The sequence below is a fragment of the Tauraco erythrolophus genome, chromosome 3 (assembly GCF_009769465.1).
Source record: "Tauraco erythrolophus isolate bTauEry1 chromosome 3, bTauEry1.pri, whole genome shotgun sequence".
NCBI lineage: Eukaryota > Metazoa > Chordata > Aves > Musophagiformes > Musophagidae > Tauraco > Tauraco erythrolophus.
In genome coordinates, this window is record NC_141467.1 from 45,889,132 (window position 1) to 45,912,715 (window position 23,584).

At 38.8% G+C, this 23,584-nt stretch overlaps 1 protein-coding gene across 2 annotated transcripts in view; it reads left to right on the forward strand.

Annotated features, from left to right (window-relative positions):
- Positions 1–23,584, forward strand: part of SPIRE1 (spire type actin nucleation factor 1) — a 133,345-nt gene that overhangs the window by 458 nt on the left and 109,303 nt on the right. For both annotated transcript variants that reach the window (XM_086609185.1, XM_086609186.1), the window contains exon 2: positions 13,499–13,533. In XM_086609185.1, the coding sequence (XP_086465311.1) occupies positions 13,499–13,533 (35 nt within the window). The remainder of the gene's footprint in view (positions 1–13,498; positions 13,534–23,584) is intronic.

The following is a 23,584-nucleotide window of genomic DNA, read 5'->3' on the forward strand; positions in this document are numbered from 1 at the left end:
GCAGCCGGGAGGAGACGGGCTCCTTCCCGCCGGCGGGTTGCGGCGAGCGAGCGAGCGCTCGGCTCCTCAGCCGCGCCGGGGGCGGGGGGTGGGTGTCCCTGCACCGTCTCTTGTTTTCGTGGCGTGGAAAGGGGAAAAACTGTCGCCTTGAATTTCATCGCCGGCGTCTGGGTCCGGGGGAGGTGAATGCGGGTTTAGTGTTTTGTAATTGCGTCGTCGTTTGGTGCGTAATACTGTGTCATCCGCACGTACAGCGCCTGCTTTTGGGGTTCCTTTGGCCGTATTGCTCATCCTGCAGTGCCTCTCGGAAGCAGTTTGGCATCAAAAGGCACCTATTAGAAATAGATCAATTTAGAGGGATGCTGACATTAAGTAAATAATAAAGCCGTGTACACCTGCCAGGGGCTTAGCACCTGCCATCTGTTTCTTTAAAATACGCAGGAAAACATATTTTGCGTTGGAAAGGAGAAGAAGGGCGCATGTCTGTTTCTCAGCGTTTCAAAGATTCTGACTATGACTGTGGACAGGAATATTTTTCGTTGCAAGTAAAGCTTGATTTCTGAAAAGAAACTAAAGCTAGGCAGCCGAGGGATGCGATCAGTTGTCACACAGAGGGTGGAATTGCCCAGTATCAACCTAGTCCATGTTCAACGTGACTGAATTTTCTAAGAAGAGAGAGATCTCAGGATTTCAAAGTTATGCGAAGCAGAAGGCAATGGTAAATTCACGAAATAGGATTAATTGAACCTTCAGCCTTTAGAACATGGATATTATGCCTGGTGCTACAATTTAACGAAGCCTTTTAATGGAGTGCCTGTCTGAAAAGTCTTTTGGCAGAGATTTGCAGTAATCCAGTTTGGAGCTAGTGGAAGATGCAGATACCAAAATAAATTCAGTGGAAGAAGAGAAATAATTTTGTTCCACAATTGCAATAAGCCTAATAATGACTTTCATTTAAATGTGATCTGATGTGCTTTTTTAATCATTTTAAACAATAGGTTACTGTATTGTTAATAAAATGCTAGACCAACACCCAGAAGTTCCAGGAAAATACTTTCCCAACCAAGACATCTGCGTGTCACAAGAGCATTGGAGAGTTCTGTATTGTATATTGTGTGCTGCTTTTACTTACAGTGTCTTGGGATGATAATCAGACTTCCTTTCTCTTTCCTACTGTAGGAAATATATTAGTTTACAATGTATTTCTTTCTTTTGTTGCTTTTTCCTTGCTATTTGGGACTTACTCTGTTTCCTCTTACAGTACATCTTTAATGGCTCCTAGAAAGGTGTTGGAGATATCTGAATATAAAGTTCAGGCCCCTCATTGACATCCAGCACGTTTAGTTTATGCTAAAGCTGCATGCCACATCTGCATTAGTCTTTTAAAATGTTTTAGTTGACATGCTAACCTGTAGGTGTTGATACTGCATTTAAATCTTTGGATAGATAAGACTTTTTTTTTTTTTAAATTTATTTTTCTCTTATCTCTTTTTTTTTCTAAAACCTTATTATTGTATGTACTATATTGTATGTGAATTAACACCACATACATGTGCTTATTTCTTGAAAATCTTAGAGAGTGTGTGTATATATATGTGTGTGTGTCTGTGTATGTATATATATATAAAAGGATAAGCAGTTTGCTAAGACCTCCCAGGAAAGCATGAGGGGGGGATAATGTAGGGAGACCACCCCCTCCAGTGTGTATAATAGAAAAGGGGAGGAGGGCAGATTTCTGCCAGATGTCCATTCTTAAACCATATTCAGTGATCCCATTTTTGCATCAGCCGCAGGCTGGTAGGCGCCTGGGTTTGAAAGGAGGCGGTATTCCTCCTGGGGTCCTCTCCCTGCCCCTGCTCTTCCTCATCTCCCTAACTTTGAATAGACTTCTGCAATACAGGCCATTGCTCAGCCCTCAGGCTTTCACAAAGGATTTTGTGTGTTCGTGGGAGTTACTGTCAACAGCATGAAACAAAGGTGGTCCTAATCGGTTGGCTTCCATTCTTCCTTGGTTTCTGGAATGTGTAGCAGGTTTTTGCTGGAAAACATGGTGGGTGTGATACAGTGAATGTTGTCAATTCACTATACTGAATATTGAAGAGTTGATAGTAGGCTTGCTTCTCTTTGCTATCTTTTGAACTGTCCTGGTTCTTTTCCTATTGCTCACTGCAGTGTCCTTAGGTGATGATTAATGAGCTTTCTGAGCCAATTTCAGCTTGAGCCTCTTGAATGGGTATTTATTCTTAGGCTCGTGTATTCCGGTTAGTAGCAATGAGAGCTTAAGAGGAACCGTTGCCCTGGCGCTATGACTTGGGGAGCGTAGGCCCTGGAGCTGCCTGGCCACATTAATTGTGCTCTGTAGATACAAATTAAAGTTTTCTTAAAAAGAATCACTAATTACTTGGAAACTGATGGTACTTTTTCCAAAGCTGTTTCTTGTGAAACAGTTTTTTGGTTAATGCGCAATGCTTCAAATTCCAAGTCAGAATATCTAGAAATTGAATAAAATGTCCTTGAGATAGGAAACAAAGATGAATTTCACTGATACCAGAGCAGAAAAACAACCTTGGAGTTTAGTCTCTCTCCTTAACCAAAGCCAGAGACTGATTCTCAGATCTTTCCAGTTTTACCCATGTGGCCTATTAATATTTGGTTATCTTATTTAAAAACCCCTAAAGTTCTGGTTAAATAAACGTAAAAAGGTTAAGAATGAAATCATCACTCAGTTGTCCATTTTCATGTAAGTATTGCTATTACCTGAATCCCTGGCAAGAGGAGGATCAGGAAGGATTCTTGCTCATTGTTTTCCTGCCTTTGTATTTCAGACAACTTGAGTTTAAATGCCTACGTCAGGAGGTTTGTTAGAGCAATAGGGGTTCTGCGGGTTAACGCTCTGAGCTCTAAAGCTATTTTGTTCTAGCGATACATAAAAAATGTATAGCTGTAGTTTGGTGCATAGGTTTGGATAATTCACAGGAAAAAATATTGGCTGTTAGTTTCTATTTTTGTGAACAACAGAATCCTGTGTGGGCAAATAAAGAAGTCCCCGAAGAATGGTGTCTTTGGGTAGTGAACATTCGGGCTTTGTTCAGGGTCGTGAAGAACGATGTGATCAGTCATGCCTGTCAGTGGAGCTCGGGCTAAGTCAGGAGCAAACGCGGCCGTGTCACAGAGTTTGCTTTGGAGACTCTCACGGAGCGATGTTTTCATGGTGTGTTGCAAACCTTATCGTTTTTCCAGAACTGAAGTGAGTAAGAAAGAAACACGAATGTGCAAAAAATGAAAGAGCTCTCTGTGGTCATCTTAGTATGAATCTTTGTCTGACATCTAAATACCACAGAAATGTGGATTGCTTAGAAATACCCACGATGAAATCGGAGATACAGCGCAGAATGTATTTTACCTAATGGGTGTTTTAGCCATCTCTTTGTTACTTGTAATTTATATGAAGTGAGCTAACGGTGGCATCTAGTAAAGTGCCAGATGCAATAAAAAATAACTTCTGAACGAGCTAAAACGTTGGGTGTAAACATGTGGTTTGACTCCTCCAAGCCCTCTCCTTGCGAAACAGTACTTATAAGCATCTTTATAAACTTGAAGCCATAATGAAGTGAGAGATACAGGAGTAGAAAACCCACACAAGAGCTGTCAATCGACCTCGTGCCCAGTGTTTAATGGCAGCAGAACGCCATAGGACACGGGAGGCTGTTTCCTTGGGGTCGCGTTGTCGCTGCGTGCCAAATAAGGGGCTCTCGCTTCTCAGCACGCCAGCTGTGCTACCTCCTTCCCACGGGACAGCTTTAGGGATGGGCAGGCTTGGAAAAACTGAGCGTTTTCCTCACGTGTTTTATTAGTACCAGATCTCTGACTTAGCAAAGGCAGACAGTGATTTTTGGGCATTGCGCTGAGCTCCTGAAGAGAAACAGCCTTGAGGATCTCAGAAAGAGTCAAGGGCAAGGAGTTGGAAAACCAAAGCATGGTGATTTCCAGCCGTCGGCTGGCACGCTCCTTGGCCTTTCCCTCCTGAGAGCATGCCTCTGCAGGTAGTGTTGGTGGCCCTTCTTTTGCCTTGTCCTCCAGCCCTAGAGGAGAAAGCACAGAGGGAAATTACTGCTGGCTTTATCAGAAGCAGGTACTATGCAGATTTTTTTCTCTTGGAAATCTGCCAGGCATTCAGCGGGAGGGCATAACGCATGGAGCGTTCTGGCTTTGAATCAGAAAGATCACAGAAAAGTTGACTGCGCGGTGGCTTTCACAGGACTCGGAGGGCTCAGGGTGAGACATGCTGCAGAGGAATAGCTCACGTTGTCTTGGCGGTTTTAATGACTTTCTTGTCCTTCTTAAACCCTTGTGTGCCCGGGTGTTGGAAAGCAGCGTGGAGAAATATAGAACGAGTAAATGCAAATTTAGCTTGTGTGCATCAAGACGTTCTCATCTGTCAGTCTCTTGTAGAGTGCTGAGGAAAAATATGCAGGATTTTTAGAGGGAAATGAATGTACTGACGTTTTACTTCTAGTTTTGTTGACCCTTTTGAAACATAATGGGTAGAAGTAGCCTTGCTACTTCTTAAAATTGTTTAAATTTCAAAAGAGGTGTTGCTATGAATACTGCTAAAATAAATAGTATCTCTAGAATTAAGACTTAATTATGCTCTGAAATCAGATTTTTTTTTTCAAGGGTATTCAGAAACATCTGTGTTTAAAAATAGTAAGGTTTGATGTATTGAACCTCACCTTTCCTTGCAAGAGTTTTAAGATAACAGATATCTATATATAATCCATATAGATATGTTAATGTTGGACGTCAAGGTAGGAAGAAAACGGGCACTACACAGCAGAGGGGAGCCTTGTTGAGTCGATGCTTTATCGCTGCTTGCTTGCTCTGCTGATCTGTGGAAGAGAGAAAGCTTAGGCCTTGTTTATGCAAGGCTTTCTGCCATCAGTGTGGTTCCCAGTACGCAAGGGTGAACTGGAAGGCTTCCAGTCATGGCTTATGCTGATGCATCCTGTGCACTGGGGGTTACGTGGCCTCTCTGTGAGTGTAGGTGGATGGCTAGGGACCTTATGGTAGACAGCTCTGGTGGAGGAGGAAAAAATAACCAAAGAAAAGATCTCAACATAAGAAAATATGGATTTTGGCTTAAAAAAAAATAAAAAGCATATTCCAAATGCCTGCACAAAAGCAATGTGAGGAAGTTGCTAACAGTGATAGGTGACCTTGGCTACCTGTATTTGTAAGCAGAAATGTTGAGAATGGTAAGCAGGGAGTGAAGGCATGAGGACTAATTTTGTGTTGTCTGAAATCTGCGTTTGTTCCCGAGGAAAACGTAAGAGCAAAGAACTTTGAGGAATTGTGGGCTTCTGATGTTCATAACGACTTGAAGTAAAAGATAACACATTTGTAATTTATCAGAGGTTTTTCTTGAGTACTGCAGTAAAAATGTTGCTGTAGAAAAGAAAGTGAAATTGTAGTCGTCGTTGTTAACAGTGATTGAAGAGTAGAGTGAAAAATGAGACATCTGCCGTGATGTTGCAGAGAGTTAATCTGATGTCTAAGGAGCATCACTGGGGATAGAACAAAGATGCTTTCATTTAAAACAAACAAACAAAAAAGTAATGGATAGCAGAGTCCAACTTCATGGGCTGGCTGGAGGTGACAGTTTACCCCACAGTACCCAGTGAGAGGTGGTGGGTAGGACTGGGATAGCAAGAGAAGAGCTTTGAAAATGAAGACAGTAGCTGTGTATGATATGACAGAGAGTGCGAGCACACCTTTAACAGGACAACGCAGAGAGCAAGATGTGATCAGAGTGACAGGCAGGGAAAATGGCCCGCCCGGCAGCAGCGTTGTGAATGAGTCTGACCCGAGCGTGACTGTGTTTGCCAAGTGTGGAGTAGGTGTGTTGCAGGTGACAAGAGGATTAAAGGTACATAACATCCTGGATCCATGTTGGCAATGAACGTATCTTTATAAAAGTGGGGAAGCTTTTTCGTAATGACTGTTAAAAGAAAACTAGAGAGTGTTCGCTCTTTGTTTCTGAATTACAGCATTGGATCCAGTAAGGAGACAAAATGAATATTGTTCTATTCCTGATAAAACCTTAAGCCAGCTTGCATGACACGTGTAACTATGAGCGTGTCATTGAATTTTATTGATGTGCACTTTAAGAGGAACAAAAGGAGATGTGTTAGTTTGTACAGTGTAAATATAAGACTGCAAAGACATAGCTGAGGTAGAGAAGAATTGAGAGAACTACTTTTTCATCTACTTGGCCGAGTTTATTAACAGCTGGCCAAAGTTCCTAACAGGTCCAATACTGCTGTGTTATCAACTTAGAAAAGCTGTAACCTGCTTGAAACTCTGGATCCATCAAACATGATAGCAGAAATTGCTGGTGACTTCAGTGGAGTCAGAATTCAGCTGCAAGCACACATACTTGTTGAATAAGCAAGCACGTGAATAGCTCCAGGAAAGATTAGAATATGATTAAAGTAACAGAACTTCAAAAAAAAAAAGAGATGTGTGAACTCTTGAGTGCATATTCATACTTTTTGGGGAGGGTTGATACCTGGACAGGCCAGAGATGAGTGAGTGTAGTAGCTGTACTTAAGCATCTGCAGAAGAGACTGGCAGCTACAAATAGAGCTCAGCAGTACTTGGAGATGCGTATCTACCACAGTATTTATCTTAGAAGAACACAAATTGATGTGACCCCTGGATAGACTTACAGGTTTGCTATAGAAGGTGAGCAGTGGAACATAGAAAGAGTGACATGGTGGCCACAGCCGGTTTCCTTGTGCAGAGTAGAAATGGAACAAGACAAAGAGTGACCATTTACTTATGTCTTAGAAGGTAGCACTGAGGTAGTATAGATTTGTTAATTTGGAATTAATGAATATTATTTTAAAATCTTTTTTTTTGACAAAATTTAACTGGATGTTAACACCGAAGACCTCTTTGTCATTACCTTTGCTTTGTGCAATGTACAGAGGATTGCTTATGACTGTACAAAATGAGGAGTAACTTCAGTGACGCGTTGAATGGAGAAAGATGAAGGCATGAAGAGATTGACACAGGGAAGGAAAGTCCTGGCTGCCTTTTGTCTAGTAACTTCTCTAAGAATTTTCCTACAAATCTTCTCTTTCCTTTTCCCTCTCCCGAGTAGAAAAATGAAGCATACCACTTCTTAATCATCAACTGTAGGCTGATACAGAAATCTTGAGTCAGATCCCAGAAGCCACAAGCTGTAAAAACACACTATTTCTTGTTGCCTTCTAATTACACAGTTTAAAGGAAGACTATGTTGATCCTCGAAGCCTAAGTGTTTTACTTAAAAACATGAGTCTCCATGCTCACTGCTCTGAGGGGTCTCCGATTCCCTCTGCTAATCCAGTGTGCTTCCTTTCACTTCCTCATCTTCTTACTCTTCTTGACCTTCTTCCCTGCAGCCTGATGTCTCTTACTCTTACTCCTAAGCTATACTTTACCTATATTTGTCTTTGTTGTTTTCACTTTTTTCTGTTTCTTTTATCATGCAAGATTTCTCTGTGCTCCTCTGTTGATCTTGTAATGTCTATCCTCTGCCAGAAGTCTGACTCCTCCTGCTACATCAATATTTTCCTCTCCATTTAATTATGAATCTCGTTCTTGGCATATTCATCTCTCTTTGTTATGTTACTTGGTTGCCTTTGCTTTCTTCGTTCGTTCCCTTTTCTTTCATTGGTACTAATCTTGACTCTTGTATTGACAATCTTGTCAGATTTGGTAACTAATGCTCCAGTTCTTGCAGTCAGATGATTAAATGGGAGTTTGAACCTTTTTTTTTTTCTTTTTTTTAAAAAGAGCATTCCTCATTTTCTTCAGGGCAGGGAAAAGCCTACTTTTGTAGCTAAAGTGCCTCTAAAAGATGTAAAAACTACAAGCAAATACGTATTCAACTTATCTTTAATTTAGAGTCCTGTCTAAAGACTGTTGTATTTGTGGATCTTGAGTTAGTGTCCTGTTCTCCCTTACTCCCTTTCCTTCAATCAGCCCCTGTGTTCCTTCTTCTGCCACCTCTTCTGCTGTCCTCCAGTATGCATGGGCAATGACCGTCTTTCCTGAAGGCAACTTGAGTCTCCTATCGTGGAAATAGCAGCTTGGTTACACCTAAAACCTGCAGAAATAGGCTGTGGCATTTAATTAGAATATTAATCTGTAACACAAAATGAGTTTCAGGTTTGTTGCCAGTATGTGCATCAGCTACCCTGTTGCCTGAAAATCAGTGCTAATAATTTCAGTTCTGCAAGAAGCTGTCTTAAGCAAATGCTTTTGGATCTGTGCAGAGGAATTAGAGACAGTAGAGGAAGGCTGGGAAGATGCTCTGAGGCTCTAAGCTACAAGGCTCTTAGAGCGCTGGTTATGGATGAAATAGTGGCCGTGCGATCGTGGTGTCACATCACTACTGTCAACTCTGTAGCTCAGTTTTTCTTCAGATAGCAGAGTGCAAATGGTTTTGCACATCCTACATGCTTTCTTACAAATATCCCGTGTCAATCTATTTTAACATGCAGAATTCTCTATTTTGCTTTTAAAATTCTGTCTTAAATGTGTGCTCCTTACTGTTGGCAGCAGTACATGATATGCTTACTATTTATTTTTAAATCTATGAGGACCCTTTCTAACCGTGACCTGCTAATCCTTGGAAGGCAGGGAAATTGCGCTTCAGTGAAGCACGGGCTATAGATAAATAGAGTTTTGGGTTTTTTTAACAGCATTCTGAGAGATTTTGTGAAAAGAATTATTTTTTCCGGTCTAAATAGCAGCCTGAAGCTCCTGCCTTGATGGGTGAGACAGTGTGCTGTAATGCATGATGAAAGTTTGGCATGATTCCTCCTGTTGAGGGTTTGAATTAAGAATAATTTTCAAATAGAAATTTTGAGGAATGAAAAATTAATGAGATGGTTTGGAGTTCTTCCTTTTTTTTTTTTTTTTTTTGGAAAATATGTCTCTGGATTTGGAAAATTTGGAAAATATGTTTTCAGAGACATAGGAAACCTCCAATTTAAGTATCTTTCTTTCTTGCAAAAAATGTTCATTTTTTGCATTTCAATGATCTGTGAGTAAAAAAACCCATAAATCTTCAAACTATAGCTTGTTTATAAATTGAAGTTAACTTGACAGATAAAGTTATGCTATTTACTAGTAATGAATGCGTTAGTTGCTATTTGAAAGCTGTCATGGAAAAATACTGTTGAGTCTTTTTTGGCAGCAAGAGTGGTGAAAATGCTACACAGATTAGTATCTAGTTGAAAGGTTGTGAAGTCTGGAGAAGTCTGCATCTATGTTAAGAAGCAGCAGCTAAAATAATTTTGTAAATCTTTACCTATTTACCAGACAAGCATTTAATGCTGCTTGCAGACAGGCTATTCTATGACTTCATACAGGGATTTTTTTTTTTCCCCTCAGTGTGAATTAAGAAAGTGGGACCCTTAGGCTACATTTAAAAGGTTCTGCTTTTTAAGTCATGTCAGCTGAAAAGAGAAGAAATTTCTACTCCCAGCCAGTATAAGTAAAGCCAGTATAAGTAAATTGGCTTGCATGGGCTATACAAAAGCAAATTCATTTCAGTCTTGATAGATGTAAGTAAGTGCATGTTTCTTGGGTCAATACTGTTAATGCCGGTCTCTTCAGAAATATAGGAAATTCCTGATGGAGAGGGTGTATAAGTCACTGCAGACAGCTTGGGGAAATCTGCTAAGTATTTAACTGGACTCAAGATACAGAGGCACATGGAATGGTATGGTTAATAATTACCATAATGCAGTATATATTAAAATGTTGTAAGTTCATTAGTAGTTTGCACCTGTCTAGAATACTTTCTGTGGTGCATTTGAGCTGGTGTGAGACTTAAACTACTTGTTATTCCCCCTTCCTTCCCCAGCATGTGGAATCATTAGCAGCCTTCCAGTACTTCAAGGGGGGCCTACAGGAAAGCTGGAGAGGTACTTTTTACAAGGGCATGTAGTGATAGGACAAGGGGCAATGGATTTAAACTGAAAGAGGGGAGATTTCAATTGGATATAAGGAAGAAATTTTTCACTCAGAGGGTGGTGAGGCACTGGAACAGGTTGCCCAGAGAAGTTGTAGATGCCCCATCCCTGGAGGTGTTCAAGGCCAGGTTGGATGAGGCTTTGGGCAACCTAGTGTAGCGGAGGGTTTCCCTGCCCATGGCAGGGGGATTGGAACTAGATGATCTTTGAGGTCCCTTCCAACCCTAACCATTCTGTGATCATGACAATACTATTGTTTTTTAAAATGCTGGTATAAATGGGAATGACAGGCTGGAGATGTGGGTGTGTGTGAACCTCATGAAGTTCAACAAGGCCAAGTGCAAGGTCCTGCACATGGGTCAGGGCAATCCCAAGCACAAGTACAGGCTGGGCAGAGAATGGATTGAGAGCAGCCCTGAGGAAAAGGACTTGGGAGTGCTGGTGGATGAGAAGCTCAACATGAGCCGGCAATGTGCACTGGCAGCCCAGAAAGCCAACCGTATCCTGAGCTGCATCAAAAGGAGCGTGGCCAGCAGTTCCAGGGGGGTGATTCTGCCCCTCTCCTCTGCTCTTGTGAGACCCTACCTGGAGTACTGTGTGCAGCTCCGAGGTTTCCAACATAAAATGGACATGGAGCTGCTGGAGTGGGTCCAGAGGAGGACCACAAAGATGATCCAAGGGCTGGAGCACCTCTGCTATGGAGACAGGCTGAGAGAGTTGGGGCTGTTCAGCCTGGAGAAGAGAAGGCTCCGGGGTGATCTTATAGCAGCTTTCCAGTACTTAAAGGGGGCCTACAGGAAAGCTGGGGAGGGGCTTTTTACAAGGGTATGTAGTGATAAGACAAGGGGCAATGGCTTTAAACTGAAAGAGAATAGATTTAAACTAGATACAAGGAAGACATTTTTCACTCTGAGGGTGGTGAGGCACTGGAACAGGTTGCCCAGAGAAGCTGTGGATGTCCCATCCCTGGAAGTGTTCAAAGCCAGGTTGGATGAGGCTTTGAGCAACCTGATGTAGTGGAAGATTTCCCTGCCCGTGAAAGAGGATTGGAACTAGATGATCTTTAAGGTCCCTTCCAACCCAAACCATTCTATGATTCTATACATAATCCAGTTTAAGATGTTCCCTATATTTTTATAATTAAAGAAAAAGTGAATTATGATTTACTCTGAAAGCAGTAGTAAATGTTGATAGTACCATATATGAAATAAAGGAAGTTTCCAGAGTTTGAGTGATTTTCCTTGAAGAACAGCTTTCATGGAAGTCTATCAAAAACCTGTCAGAAGGGCTATGAGATAAGTTTCTTGCTGTTCCTTTCAGAAATCCAATTTTTGCCTTACTTGTTTTCATCTGGACTGATTTATTTGTTTTCACGCTTCAGGACTTAGTTGGGACTTCTATTAAAAGGATCTTTGTAGGATCTCAGCATTGCAATGAGGCTCAGCAATGAGTACTTTGTGTCTGTGCTACTGAGCGGATCTAGTAGACAGTTTGACCCCTGTTGTGTTGGACCATAGGAGACGCAGGTCAAGATACTTTAAATGATCAGTGATTGCAAACATTGGTGGCCTTCTGTATGCCATTGCATCACTACAGGTTTAAAATTACTGCTTTTTTGTAAAGTGTTAATTTAAAAAAATGTAGTACTGTTTTTCCAAAAAGGGCAGCACGCTTTTTTTTTTTTCCCCCTATCTTGACTACATTTCTGTGAATTAGTTTTTTATCATCTTGTGTCACGGAGATACATTGTTTTGATCATCTGTTATCTGAGTTTCACAGAAGTAGCCCCTAATATTCATAAATCTGCTAATAATTGTAGGAGTATTTAAAAAAAGTTCTCAGTACATTTCTCCTATTTATAATTTATAACAATCACTTGAATGTTACTATTTTAAACACAAAAACCTCTTATGTGAATCTTGAAGTGAATCAACCAGAATCCCCAGTTCTTTTGAAAAGATGATATGTGGTGCAAAAGCAGCCTTTTTAAGTCACTTCTGTTCTTCATTTTGAAGTCAGACACCAGTGCTAAGTGTTCGGCTTGCATTGGCAACAGTTCAAAATGAAGGTAAACAACTTTCACTCTGTTAGGTGGATGTTCCCTATTTGTTCAAGGTGTGTTTAACCTTTAGTTTCAAAGGGAAGGTGACCAGTTCAATAGGAAAAATTGAACTGGTCTTTCTATGCAGGTGAGTCTTCCCTAGTGCCGACAGCTTTGCATGCTGTTCAGATTTAACGTATGAGGTCAGCATGTTCACTCCTCTGTGCAAACGTGATGCCAACCAGTTGGTTGAGCTTCCTTGGGCTTGCCAGGCAATTTGATAAAACGGTGCTCCCAGTTATGGCTACAAATTGCAGGCTTTTCCTAACTATTGCACTAAATCCTTCGATCATGCCGAGTGGTGTTCGACAGCCATCACCTGTAACACATGCTCTCAGTGTACGCGCGGTCAAGCGAACGCGCGCCCTTCTAGTTCGGGCGTGTGTGGAGACTCGGAATCGTGTCACGCGTTTCCTACGGTGAGTGCCATCAGGCCCAAAGTCGCAAATTCTAAACTAGCAGTGCAGGTGCAATGCAGCTGAAAAGCAAAGACAGAAAGAGTAGAATTCAGTATCTTTGTGTTTTGAAATTAGAGTTTTGGGTATCTCCCCTTTGAAATGGATATATTTCTGTGGACTACTTGACTTTCTTGAATATCGTTTTTCCAACAGAAGAATAATCCTACTTCACCCTACTTTGATATGAATTTTTAATGAGAAATTATAAGCTTGCTGCTTTTAGTGAAATGGTACCTGATATGCTGTGGAATTTCAGTCCTATTTTTTGTAAGATGTCAAGCCACTTACACTTTTATACCAAAGTGTTTTGTCTTTGAGAAGATTGAGATTTAAATTTGATGAAACAATTCAGAAACTTAATTTTTCTATATTATGTAAATTCCAAAGTGATATTTCTGAACTCGGAGGAAGTGCAAAAATTGACAAGAGAGACTTATAAAAATATTCCAGTAATGTTTCAACATTAATTTGCTTGAACTTCATGTTGTTATTGAACTTTTTGGTATCCCAGTAGTATCAGATGAAACAGTAGCTTTCCCTGGTTTGTGAATTAATGTTGTTTTTTCTCTGGAATTAATTATTTGCTGTTGCTTAATTTAAGCCAACATGTTTTCATGTTCCCTCCATGGCCAAGCATCAGTCATACAATTTAAATAATGAAGCCAGGCATTAAAGACACATCTTTTTTAAAAGGGAGTATTGTGAAGGATCCAAATAAAGAGGGCAGGGCGCTGCCTTCTTGTTAATTCTATGATGCATATATAATAGAAATATTATTGAAATGTATGATCAAAGTAAGGCAAAGAATATTTGGCAATTACTCAGAAAAAAAAAGTTACTGAAGTTTTTAGTTTTTTATTTGTCCGTCGTCTTTTACTTAATCTGAAAACTTTTTTTTTCGATTACAGATAAGTCGGGCCATTTACACTGCACAGAAATGGAGGTAAGACAAGTATTTTGTGTTCTTTTCTAGTGCTGATTTTAACTCAGCTCTTTCCCATTAACTTATAGTGTAAATGTGGTGCATTTATGGTGTGGAGTTATTGTTGCAAAGTAGTACTGCGAAATGTGTATTGTATTTATGACTTTCATTAACAGCTGCATAAATTAAGTGTCTTAACATGGGATATTTATTCTCATGTTCAGAAACAGAGGAAAGAAAGGCCATGTGGTTTACCAAAAACCAAGTTAGAGATATTTTATGCAGCTGCAGGAATCTCATTTGATATTAATTTCTTTAAAATATATATTTTTAGCAGAATATTTTGTTTTAGATAATTTCTATTGGATAAATTATCTGAATTCTTTAGGATGGACTAATAGGTCATGGAAGAAAATATTTAGTGTTTATAGAATGGCTTAGTGATTTTTGACAGCCCAAGAATTTGGATGGAAGCAGAGAAGACAATTGATCTTTGGGTTATTTGTCCTTCTAAAGACATCCTGATTTCAGATACTTTTAGTATTTCCTTTAATTAATCACTTGGCAATATTTTGGGGCCCAAGAAACATTGTCGTATGTCTTGCTGGGGTAGCAACAGAAACACAAATCCAGTTAAATATGCTTGGTTTATATCTTGGTCATTATTTGACTCTCTGTCTTTGATACTAAGTTATGACTAGTGTTGTAAGAATGTTAAAACTATCGTTTTGTCAGATTCACAGATTTAATCCAAGACTGAAAGGAAGACTTAAGTAGACCATCTTGTTGAACAAGATGTGGACTCAGAGCATAATTTTTATTATCATACACAGTAAATAATATAGTCCACTTCGTAAATAAACTTTTCCAGCAATAAATACAATTTCTGTGTCCTTTGCAGGGCAGTCTTTTCGCACTGCCTTTGAACTTTCTTTGAAATGTAAAACTGAGTTTTTACTTCAGCTGTTCCGTCAGTACCTCAGGCTGAGCCCGGAGATGGGGCAAGTGCATGCATCTTAATTGGTGGGTTGTCTGTTTTCTCATCAATAATATATGTGAAAGTGATAAACTGCTGTTACTGAATGGTTTATACATAGGTAAACTGTGCATCAAAATGACTGGTTTAAAATCAAAATGAAAGGCCAGCTAATTCAACTACAAATGGTAAAATGCTAAGGCCATCCGGATTTTCGCAAGTACTAATAATAATTAAAAAAGGAAATGTCCTTTCTGCAGAGTACAGTGTAAGGAGTCATGTGTAACTGATCTAAGTACGAAAATTGGAAGTCGGCACACTTTGTTTCTTTGTGTGGTTCAGTTTAAGCAAATGCATTCTGCTTTTGTTTCAGCTTTTGTAAAATCTCAGTTCATAAATCTAGTACCTTATTTACAAATGATAATCTAGTGTGTCATTCGCTTTGCATACTAAATATTGTTTACAATTTTGCTTTGCTTTTTTTTAACGGAAGGTAATGAAAGGTCCTAACGCTAAAACCACAGATAATAATAAACCTCTGTTAAAATATTTTAAAAAAAATATTTAATTTTGGGGAAGTAAACGTGCTTTTGTTTCAAATGAAGATGTCTAGTGAGAGTCAGTTGGATATATTATACTTTGTCTTCCATGAGAAAAGAGTTTTTTAATTTCAGTCTTTTTAAAATATTTTTTTCCTGGTAGTTGCAAGAAAAGCAGATTAGAGTTTCCCATGAGACAAGAGGCCTCATTTTAAGTTGTCTCTAATAAGCAGCACTGTGACCGTTAACATATTGACTCTTCTGTTTATCTTTGTCATTTTGAAGGAGACTGTGAAGGAGTCAGTGGTTTTTTCCTCCTCCAGAATTCCTTTGGGGCTGCAGCTTTAGACTTGGAGTTGTTGATGTTTGTGTTTTTCAGAAACAGGAATTCAGCAGAGACAGCCTATCTCACTTTTTGATTCCTGTGGAAAAGAGCGTGGCTTCACTGAATGTATTGCAATATGTGGGAAACTTCTGAAAATCGTAACTAATAACAGTCGTAACATTTCTGCAGCACGTGTAAACTATCCTGAATTGGTACACCATTTATTTCAAACTAGCAATATGAGTGGTGTGTGAAGTTCAGAGTCCAGATGCCATAGCCATAATGGGAAGATGGGAGTAAGGAATAAGGTGACCTTATTTAATCTGCATCTGCCTGTGACTCTGTTATGTACATAATGATAGTGCTCGTTAGTTGTCTTAACCGAGGTGGTGAAGATTAGATAAAATATGCCAGCCTCATTTGTAAACATTTAGTGCTCATATAGAAAGCATTCCGTGAATGCTGAGTGAGTCATATGTAGGAGTTACTATTTGAAAAGACCCACCTAACTGAGCACAGGCCTTTTGTGTGTGATTAACTTAGTTAACCAGTTTGTACGCTAATATGAAGATACACACAGCCTCTCACATTTGTTTAAAAGTCAGAAATGAATGAAATAGCCTGTCGCAAACAATGGTGTATAAATTGTTCAGCACCAGTCACCTCATGTCAAATGACAAAAGGAATCAATTGTAGAAATGTTTTAGGGAGACTGTGATTTCTGTGCAAATTCAATTAACGAGTTATCAGTTATATGTTGTCTCTAGTTATTAAAAATCTTAACATACAGTGAAAATCATAATACTTGTCTATGCAGCTAAAATCGCTTCTTTTTACCTTTTCGTTGGGAACTTGAAATATTGACTATATTTCAGATAATAATTTAGAGAAATAAATATATAGGTTATAAGGAAATAAGAGTATACTTCTTAGCTCATTGTATTGATGCAAATGAAATCAACCACCTCTCATGCCAATGAAAATGAGAGCTTCTATTTAATAGCACACAATGTTAGGATTTCAAAAGAGGTGTCATAATTTTGCATTAAAAATAATGCCACACCTACATAAAAGTGTGTTGCCTGCTCAAAATTAAAGCAATGTGGAATGGGTGTATTTAGCATATTTTTTTTTTTTTTTCCTATTGAGTGTAAACAAAAGCAACGTTCTGATTGCGGGGAAACTGCTGCAGCAAATGATCGTTGTCATGCACAGTGATAATCACTTTGTTCTACTTCCTGAGCATTAGTCTTATGGTGACAAGGGAGAAGAAATGTCACTGCTTGGAGGACAGGCAAAAATGTTTTTATGGGAATCATTTCTCTTAGTAAAATATGACTGAGTGTGACTTCCATCAAAATAAGTTTTGGTTATGCATTGAAAAAATTCAATTCTGTGTGAATGCTTGGTTGCAAATGTGGTAATTCTATGAGAGGTTTTGATTGCTTGTGCTGTTAAGTGAATTAACAGGAGCTCAGGATTGACTTCTGGAAATCAAAGTAGAATCGTGCATCTTTTCTTGTGAGCGTTAAGTCGTGCGTGAGCATTTCGTGCCAGTTCTGATAAGTGAAAAACTCATCCCTTGCCGATGGAATTATCTCACAGGGAAGCTGCACATCCAGCCTTTGAGGGTCCTGTTATTTTAGGTACCATTATGCTCGTTCATTGATGCGGTGGTTCTGTGGCAGGCAGTCTGACCTCCTGATTTTTCTGAATTACTTCCTAGTCACAGAGAGGCAGCCTAGCAGACACTTGATTAACTAGTAAGCACACAAAAAAGTAGAATTTAGGGTTTGATCTTTTGTGTTTTGTAATGAGCTGCTTTTTCAAGAGGAGCCTTGGTTTTTGTATTTGTGTAAGTGTTTACAGCACATCAGGAGGAGGTTGATCTTGGAGGAAAATGGATTTCTGTTGTTTACGTTCTATAAGCTTGGCACATCACCCTTTCCATTCAGCAGTTTCATTAGGAATACACAGTGAATATTGGGCTGGAGAACTAATAATGTATTTGTCTAAGCTGATTTAGTGATAGTCAAATCCTGCCATCTGTCCAGAGTCTCTAAAGAGAATTCGACTGTTCCTTGTAAAGGCTTTGTAATTTTGCCGTGTAGTATGATGTACCTTAATAATCTACACACCCTGAAGTCACACAGGTTTTATGATGAAATCTTCATTCCAGTGATGCCACTGGTAAACTTTTCAGTCAGGTGGGCAAGAGTCCAGAGGCAGATTTCAGCCTTGGTCTTCTGACAATTTCAGATGACTGGTGGAAAGCTAGATCTTGCAGTAACTTCCCTCCAGGGAATGTTTTGCCTGTGAAAAGCACAAATAGCAGAGCATGGAGCATTAAGTTGGGTGGTGGGTTTTTTTATGTTTTGTTTTGTTTTATTTAAATCTCAAAGCACAGAATTATTACCTATATAGTTACCCTGTGGTAACTACAGAATTACCCAGTTTTTTCGTGAGATTAAATGTCAAAATTTGCAAATATACTTTATGTGACTCTGAAAGGGATCTCCATCTGTCTTTGGACAATAAGGTAATTTGTACCGGTTTTTAGTTTTTGCAGAACCCTTTCTATATAAATTCTATTATACTGTGCTTGAGAAGATACCTGTGATATCAATGGCATGCTATCTTATCTATGGTAGCTATCGTATGTACTGATTGATATGATAGCTATTGTATCAATTAGCTTTAAGGTGGTATTTTTTTAGTAGACCAATGCCAGTGGACGTGTTTGTGCCTCTATTCAGACCAAGAGAAAGAATAATCTGATTGCTTATTCAAACTGCAGGGGAAAAATTAAGCTTTAGATGTTGTTTACATGCCTACAATTTAATGACCCTTTGTATTGTCCTTCTTTGTTGTTGTATGTAAGAGACATGTTTAGAGTATCAGTATGAAATGAGAATGCTATGTTTCATTTTATTTTTTGGTAGGTTTTTTTTTTTTTTTTGCTTGTTATTGCAAATAAATTTTAAGCTACAAAAGTTATAACTACATTCCCAGTCTGCTAAATCCTTCAAAGGCTTCTGAGATCATATAATGTTCTTTTTCTATGAAGTCTGCTAGTTACGAGTTTTCTGTTGGAGATTGTGTGTTTTCCTGCCTCTTTGCTAAGTAGCAAATAGTTAATAGTAAAAACATAATCCAAACACAGGATACGCTTACTGGGGATGAATAGAAATTAGATAAGAGTTCTTAGAGTGATTGCATGGAGGGAGCTCTTTTTATTTCTTTGTGGATTTCGCCTAGGGCAATTCTGAAACTGAGGTAAAACACACCCCCAAGTTCAGTAAGTTCAATTTCAGTGGTAAGTTTGACCTGATAGTGTTGGCATTTTGATCTGTGGGTAAAAACCCAACCCAAGCCTTCCATTCCTGAATATTTCTATTCACTCATGTCCTGGTTTGACTGGAACAGAGTTAGTTTTTCTTTCTAGCAGCTAGAAGAGCTCTCTGTTCTGGTTTTAGTCTGAGATTAGTTATGAGAAGAACGTTGATAGTGCACTGATGTTTATAGTTGGTGCTGAGACATCAAGGACTTTTCAGCTTCCCGTGTTTTTGCCAGTGTGCAGGAGCACAACAGGCTGGGGGGGAGCATGGCCAGGACTGAGGGTCTACAACTCCCCTTATGATTTGCACTTAGATTTAGGATTGAGGGCTGAATTGACCAATGGAGTATTCCATATCATGCAGCGTCATGCTCAGTGTATAGATGAGGGTTGATCAAGAAGAAGTGCTCTTGATCATACGAGGGCTCTCTGAGACTCTCGCAGTGCTCTCCCTCTCTCTCTCTTTTCGGACTTCTTGCTCGTCTGGGATTGTGGCATCGGGACTTATCTATTTCGGGATCATTTACCAGGACGGGACAGACATTGGTCAACGGGTGGTGGGCAATTACACTATGCATCACTGGTTTGTATATATTATTATCATTATTTGTATGTATATATTTCATATATTATTATTATCGTTATTATTTTTCCTTTTAAAAATTATTATTATTATTATTATTATTAAATTGTTCTTATCTCAACCCACGAATTTCCTTCCCTTTTCCCCTTTAATTCTCTTCCCCATCCCTTGGGGTAAGGGAGAGGGAGCAAGCAGCTATGTGCCCTTTATTTCCTGGCTGGGCTAAACCAAACAACTCAGAAGTCCAACATCTGCAATATAAAAAGTACACAGAAGATTTACAGGTGATGAAAATAAAGTAAATAAAATGTAGATTAAATGACAGATGAAAAGCACACAAAGAAGCTGAATCTGTGAAGATTTCTGGTTGTTTACAACCTTTCTTTCCTTGTACCACTTCAGTCCACATAGCACTTAAGCTTGCAGGGATGAAGTTGGGAGTACTGAATAGGCTCAGTGAGTGGTTAGACTTTTGGGAAGCCAAGGGAAATCAGGCTTTAGCACATATTTTTTTTAGGAGAGCAAGGAGCACTTTGGTGAGCTGATTAAGTATCTGAGTATGCTATTCTATTCATTTTGTACTGCATTCTTCCTTCATCCTTCCAGGTGTTCTACTTTTGATATCATAGTCACCTCATTACAGGACATAAGTGACTTCTTCTGACTGAAGTGGGTATTAGTGGTGTTTTATAAAGAACACGCATAGCTTTTTTTTAAAAAAAAATAATTTAATTAGTAAAATGTTATAGTCCTACTACATTATTAAATCACCTTAAAAGAGAAAATTTTTCAATTAGACCTTTGAGTGTGTGTGTGTTCCTAATGGACCTCTAATTTTTCTTATTTCTGGGTGGCTGGGTTTAGTAGCTCTTGAATATCTGAGCAGCATTGTTTCAACTATAACGTGTTACTGGATTAGGCTAATTTTAACATAGCTAAGATAAACTAATTGCTTGTTTATCAGTTTTGAATTTGATCAGTGGTCAAAGAAAACAGGAACTCAAGGGAGCTGAACGCTTAATTTCACTTCAGCAGTTTGATAACCAGGTATTGGTTTCCTAACTTATAATTTAAAAACAAACGTTGTTTTAAATTTAACCATTAAGAAAATGAGGCAAAGACTGAAAGATGAATCTAATAATATCAATAAGTTTATTTTCAAAATGTGAAGAGATTTGAAGTGAGATAGTTATTTATGAATGAGGTGAATCCAGAGTGCTCCCACCTACTTTGTTTATTGATGCCTGTGCTCTTCTTTTCAGTGATATATTAACATTGAGCCATTATAGCTTTACTGCTTTGAATGTGCTTAGAAATATTGATCTAGTTCATCTAAACCATTCTTGTTTGAAGTAGATCACGTTTTAAAAAATAAATTCTTGTTGGCCACTTTATATATGTAGAACCCCAGCAATTTATAGTTGGAGAAAAAAACATTATGAAAGGCTTTTTTCTAACACAGATTTAGCTGATCTAATGCAGATGAACACATGGAATTTGTCTGAACAAGTAGATGATGTGGTTAATCTTTGTTCAACCTTCAATTTCTCTTACTGCCTTCTGCTATCTTGTCTCTCTGCTGGGAGCAAGAAGAGCTGCTGTCCTCTGGTTGTGAATGTGCAGAAGCTTCAGTTACTGCAAGAGAAAGGAGGAGAAACGTGGTGTTCTCTCACAGGATTTCCAAAGGTTACTTAGAGAAAATACTAAGAGTAAAGCTTAATTGAAATTTTAGTCAGATACGCATTTTCAGTAGGTTTATAACAGGGTAGGTCATGGTGGCCAGTTCAGAAGTTCCCACTAACACTGTCTTTGAGCATTCAAAAATCATAAGGCTTATTCTGTCGTACAGTGAAATCAGCAGAAAACAAACTGTTGAAAATAATATGTTTTGGGTTAGTTTCTAGGTTTTGGTTAATACATACTCAAACATTTATTTTTTTTCTTTGCAGTTCTATGACTAAACATTTATCTTCACATGACACTAACATGTAGCTTTTTATCTAAATCACTTGACCTGAGAAGTTGAGATGTTAAACAAAGCAAGATTTTCAGTTGAGTCGTGAGAGTGTGCAGCACTGCATGCTTTCTTTGGCACAGAGGATACTGAATCGGTCTTGGGGCTCACTGAGGCAAAAAGGAGTTTTTGTTAGTTTTGTACTTTCTTTTGTCAGACTTGACACAGTGCAACTTATTTGAGCTTTTGTTCCAAAGAGAAATTTTTAGCAACTAGTAAGTTTCTGTGCTCCCCATGACCTATCAATGCAAACATTTAAATCTTAAACTGTTTAATTTGGCCTGCCACTTACATGTTTGTAATGTCAATCATGGGAAAACAAAGCAAGCTCCAAGATCTCCGCTTAATGGTGTTAAGGAAAGACTCTAAAAGATGTTCAGTGCTGAGCTCTTTGATTATCCTTTAGAGTTGCTGTGTGCTGTAGCATGTGAAGTAAAATACTTTCATTTACCCAAAGGAAATAACAGAGGGTAAATTAAACTTACAGATAAAACAGAGGTGACTGAATTCTGAATGTATATTTCATGGTGTCCCTTTCTTCTATTAACCAGTAATAATTGTGAAGCACCTGTAATGCTTTTAGTACTTCACCCTCAGCAAGAAGTGAAGGTTAAATAATTAACTAGGACAAGGCAAGCTGTTCACACTTAGTAGATTAACTCCTGCTTCATTTAAGAAGGTAGGAGTGTTCTGTTAAACTGACAGTTTTTCTCATCCACATGGTTGTCCTTACACCTGAAACACCCTTGATTGAGTCTCCTATGAGTTTCCCATCTGTATTGTACCTTTACTTCCAAGCCTCCTTCTCCTGTTTTCTTTCAAAATCTTTCATAGTTCATTCATTAACTTCCTTTGTTTCTCCCTAACCAAATAGTTAATCATCTGCTTTTGTGGTTGTGTGTTACTGCCCAATATTTGATGACTCTCAGTGTTGCAGAGATGACTCTGCTTCAAATGTTTTCTTTCACAGGTCCCTGCGCTTCTGCTTGTCTCTTCTCTTGTTCCTACTGGATGTTGTACTGCTACCTGAATTCATTATTTCTCTGCTACGTATTTCTCATTGTGTCTTTATCTTTCTCTGTTATCTGGACTTGTGATGTTAGCGTTATCTTTGACTCGCACTCTTTCCTTTCCGCCAGTTGCTTGCCAAATCCTTAATTGCCGTCTGCTAAAAGCACCCTTCTGTGTTGCCAAGATGATAATTCAGGCTTTGTGGTTTTTTCGTTGAGCTGCCTTGGCTAATGCAAACGGCCTGCCACCTACTCCTTTCTTGGCAATGATGTAAAATATTTCTTAAAAGTTTTTTGAAAGACTCTTCTCTGGCTGCATCATGGTTTTGGAGTTGCTATATGTTGCTTTTCTCTTCATCTCTAGTCTGCACATTCAGACTATCTTCTTCCTACTAGTGTAGGTCTGGAGCAGACAGTCACTGCAGAGTAAACAAGTTGCTCCATCTGGTCTGTTCGGTTAGGAAAATGTGCCATTCCTTGTGCTGCGCGTTCTGTTTGCTTTGCAGCAAAGCTCTTACAAATGTTTCAGAGAACATAGATACGAAAAATGGACATGTATTCCTCTAAACTATATATTTCTAACTCCTTCATCATTTGGTGATTGTGAATCAATACTTTCCTTTGAATACGCGTTGTAGCATGGCAGATTACATTTGTTTTTCTGAGCATGTTGCTTGTGCTTGAATACTTGAGTATTTCACTTTTATTCTTGGAGTGAAAGCTCCATGTGATTCCTAGGTCTTCCACAAATGTTTCATTTAGTTGAGCGTGGAGAAAATAAACACAGTTGAAACTGCATGAAAACAGTGAAGTAATTGTGGTCTCTGGTCCTTGGCCACCTTTTTGCCTTGTAATTTTCCAAAGGGCTGCTCTTGTTTGTAACTCTTTGTATTGTTTGCTATTGGAATTCACTTTAAAACTACGACTAGTAAGGCATGCAGAAAGTGTTTTTTTTTTAATCTGTCTGTACACAAACAGAAATAATGTTCTTAATGAACTTTGTTGGCCTGGATGTGTTTGTAAGATTCAGCATTATTTTTTCGTAATACTTTTAGCTTTCGTTATCCAACTTAACGTACTTGAGGACTTCTGCTATAATTTTATTTAGTAAACAAACTTTTTATTGTAATCCATTCTTCTTCAAAGTTTTGCCTTTACTTTTGTCAACTCTTAGCTTTTTGTTCAGATCTGGTAAACAGAGCTAGTGCTGAACCTGGCTTTCTGTGTGCAGAGTCTGGTGCTTTTATCACACAACCTAAGGGACTTTTGAACAGTAACACTGCATGCT